At 62.4% G+C, this 2,759-nt stretch overlaps 2 protein-coding genes across 2 annotated transcripts; both read left to right on the top strand.

The window, feature by feature from the left end:
• The first annotated feature begins 323 nt into the window (after positions 1 to 323).
• On the top strand, positions 324 to 1,177 carry LOC136488805 (uncharacterized). Its single transcript, XM_066485616.1, has 2 exons — positions 324 to 515; positions 863 to 1,177. The coding sequence occupies exons 1-2, from the start codon at positions 324 to 326 to the stop codon at positions 1,175 to 1,177; spliced, it is 507 nt and encodes a 168-aa protein (XP_066341713.1).
• Positions 1,178 to 1,951: 774 nt separating this feature from the next.
• LOC136488804 (uncharacterized mitochondrial protein AtMg00860-like) lies at positions 1,952 to 2,383 on the top strand. Its single transcript, XM_066485615.1, has one exon. The coding sequence runs from the start codon at positions 1,952 to 1,954 to the stop codon at positions 2,381 to 2,383; it is 432 nt and encodes a 143-aa protein (XP_066341712.1).
• The last annotated feature ends 376 nt before the right edge of the window (positions 2,384 to 2,759 follow it).

Raw genomic sequence — 2,759 nt, 5'->3', positions numbered from 1 at the left:
GCTCCAGCCCTCCACCACCCCCTTCCACGTCCACTCCTTCCACCGGCCACTCCACCACCATGGCTGAACCCACCATCAAGGACCTCATGGAGATGATGAAGTCGTTCCAGACTGAATTGTCTTCCGTGAAGGCCAACATGGCCACCATGAAGGACAAGTCAGCATCGTCGTCGGACAACGGCGGCGGCGGCCGCGAGGAGCCTCCTCGTGATCTGGATCGGCCCCCACAATTCTAGAAGCTCGACTTCCCTCGCTTCGATGGCAAGACCGATCCGATGCTCTTCATCAACAAATGTGAATCCTATTTTCGCCAACAGCGCACCATGCCGGAGGAGCGCGTGTGGATGGCCTCCTACAATCTGGAGGACGTCACGCAGCTCTGGTACATCCAGTTGCAGGACGACGAGGGTACGCCGCCATGGGGACGATTCAAGGACCTCCTCAACCTTTGTTTCGGTCCACCTCTCCGCTCGGCGCCCCTATTCGAGTTGGCGGAGTGTCGCCGCATCGGGACCGTGGAGGAATACTCCAACAGGTTCCAGACTCTACTGTCGCGCGCTGGGTCGGCTCGAGGAGGGCCAGCGCGTCCAACTCTACACCGGCGGCCTTCTTCCCCCATTGAGCCATGCCGTCCGCATCCACAATCCGGAGATGCTCGCCGGGGCCATGAGTCTCGCCCGTCAGGTCGAGCAGATGGAGTTATCGTGGCTACCCCCACCGGCCACCCGAGGAGCCCCTTGCACCCTGCTGCCAGCGTCCGGCGCCTAAGCCGCCGCTGCTCGCCCTTCCTGCACCACCAGCGGCCGCGGCTCAGCCGCGATAGGATGGCCCGCCTTTGAAGCGGCTGTCTCCGGAGGAACAGGCGGAACGGCGCCGTCTCGGCCTCTGTTTCAACTGCAATGAGCCGTACTCCCGCGGCCACAATCGTGTCTACCGCCGCATCTTCTACCTCAACGGCGTCGAGATCACGGCCGCCGACGAGGAACCAGCGGGGGACGATCAGCAGGATGGCGCCCCTGTCTTCTCACTCAGGGCAGTGGCCGGTATGCCCATCTGTGATTCCATGCAGGTGCGGGTCTCCCTAGGCGCCACCACCCTCGTCGCGCTCCTGGACACCGGCTCCACACATAATTTCATCGCCGAGGATGCCGCCCGCCGCACCGGCCTGCCGATCTAGCCGCGCCCGCGCCTCACGGCCACTGTGGCCAACAGGCGAGCGCGTCACTTGCCCAGGCGTCATCCGCCGCACCCCGGTCCTCATCAAGGGAGAGACGTTCTTCATCGACCTCTTCGTCATGCCGCTCGCGGGGTATGACCTCGTCTTGGGGACTCAATGGATGGTCACCCTTGGCCGGGTGGTGTGGGACTTCGTCGCCCGCACCGTCTCCTTCCTGCACCAAGGCCGACAGGTCTCCTGGTCGGACGTCGTCCGACCGTCGGCCACCCCTACTCGCCGCCACCACTGACACCGAACTCCCTCCTTGAGGAGCTGCTGCACTCCTTCGAGGGGGTGTTTGCCGAGCCGGCGGGGCTGCCACCGCAGCGAGCACGGGATCACGCCATCGTCCTCAAGCCCGGCTCTACACCTGTGGTGGTTCAGCCCTACCGCTACCCGGCGGCACACAAGGACGAGCTGGAACGGCAATGCGCCGCCATGCTGGACCAAGGCATCGTACGCCGCAGCGATTCGGCGTTCTCATCGCCGGTATTGCTGGTCAAGAAGCAGGATGGGGCTTGGCGGTTTTGCGTGGACTACCGCGCTCTTAATGCCCTCACCATCAAGGATGCTTTCCACATCCCCGTCGTCGACGAACTCCTTGATGAGCTGCATGGTGCGTAGTTCTTCACCAAGCTGGACCTCCGCTCTGGCTATCACCAAGTCCAGATGCGGCCGGCTGATGTACACAAGACGGCGTTCTGAACCCACGACGGCTTCTATGAGTTCCTGGTGATGCTGTTCGGGTTATGCAACGCTCCGGCAACATTCCAGGCGCTCATGAACGACGTGCTACGCCCATTTCTTCGCCGGTTCGTCCTTGTCTTTTTTGATGACATATTGATTTACAGCAAGACGTGGGCAGATCACTTGAGGCACCTCCGCGCCGTCCTCGCCGAACTTCACCGCCATGTCCTCTTCGTCAAGCGATCCAAGTGCATCTTTGGGTCACCTTCCGTGGCATACCTGGGCCACATCATCTCTGCCCAAGGTGTGGCCACGGACCCGGCCAAGGTGCAGGCCATTCACGACTGGCCGGCACCTCGCTCGGCGCGCGCGGTGCGTGGCTTCTTGGGCCTTGCCGGATACTACCGCAAATTCGTCCACGACTACGGCAAGATTGCGGCGCCCCTAACTTCGTTGTTGAAGAAGGAGGGCTTTTCCTAGAACGACGCGGCCCAGGCAGCTTTCCAGGCACTCAAGGCAGCCGTGACGTCGGCCCTGGTGTTGGCGCTGCCTGACTTCACCAAGGGCTTCATCGTTGAGTGTGATGCGTCCACACATGGCTTCGGGGCGGTCTTGCTGTAGGAGCACCATCCGATCGCTTATTTCAGCAGGCCGATCGCCCCCCTGCCACCGTGCTCTGGCAGCGTATGAGAGGGAGCTCATTGGGCTGGTGCACGCCGTGCGCCACTAGAGGCCGTACCTGTGGGGCCACGCGTTCCTCATCTGCACCGACCACTATAGCCTCAAATTCCTCCTCGACCAGCGCCTCTCGATGATCCCGCAGCACCATTGGGTGGGCAAGCTCCTCGGCTTTGAC

The sequence above is a fragment of the Miscanthus floridulus genome, chromosome 10, assembly GCF_019320115.1.
Source record: "Miscanthus floridulus cultivar M001 chromosome 10, ASM1932011v1, whole genome shotgun sequence".
Lineage (NCBI taxonomy): Eukaryota > Viridiplantae > Streptophyta > Magnoliopsida > Poales > Poaceae > Miscanthus > Miscanthus floridulus.
This window is presented reverse-complemented; position numbering and strand designations above follow the sequence as displayed.

Coding starts and splice junctions, on each gene's coding strand:
- LOC136488804 (XM_066485615.1), top strand. CDS start 1,952: ATGCTGTTCGGGTTATGCAACGCTCCGGCAACATTCCAGGCGCTCATG.
- LOC136488805 (XM_066485616.1), top strand. CDS start 324: ATGCCGGAGGAGCGCGTGTGGATGGCCTCCTACAATCTGGAGGACGTC. Junction 516..862: donor AGTGTCGCCGCATCGGGACC/GTGGAGGAATAC, acceptor CCGGAGGAACAG/GCGGAACGGCGCCGTCTCGG.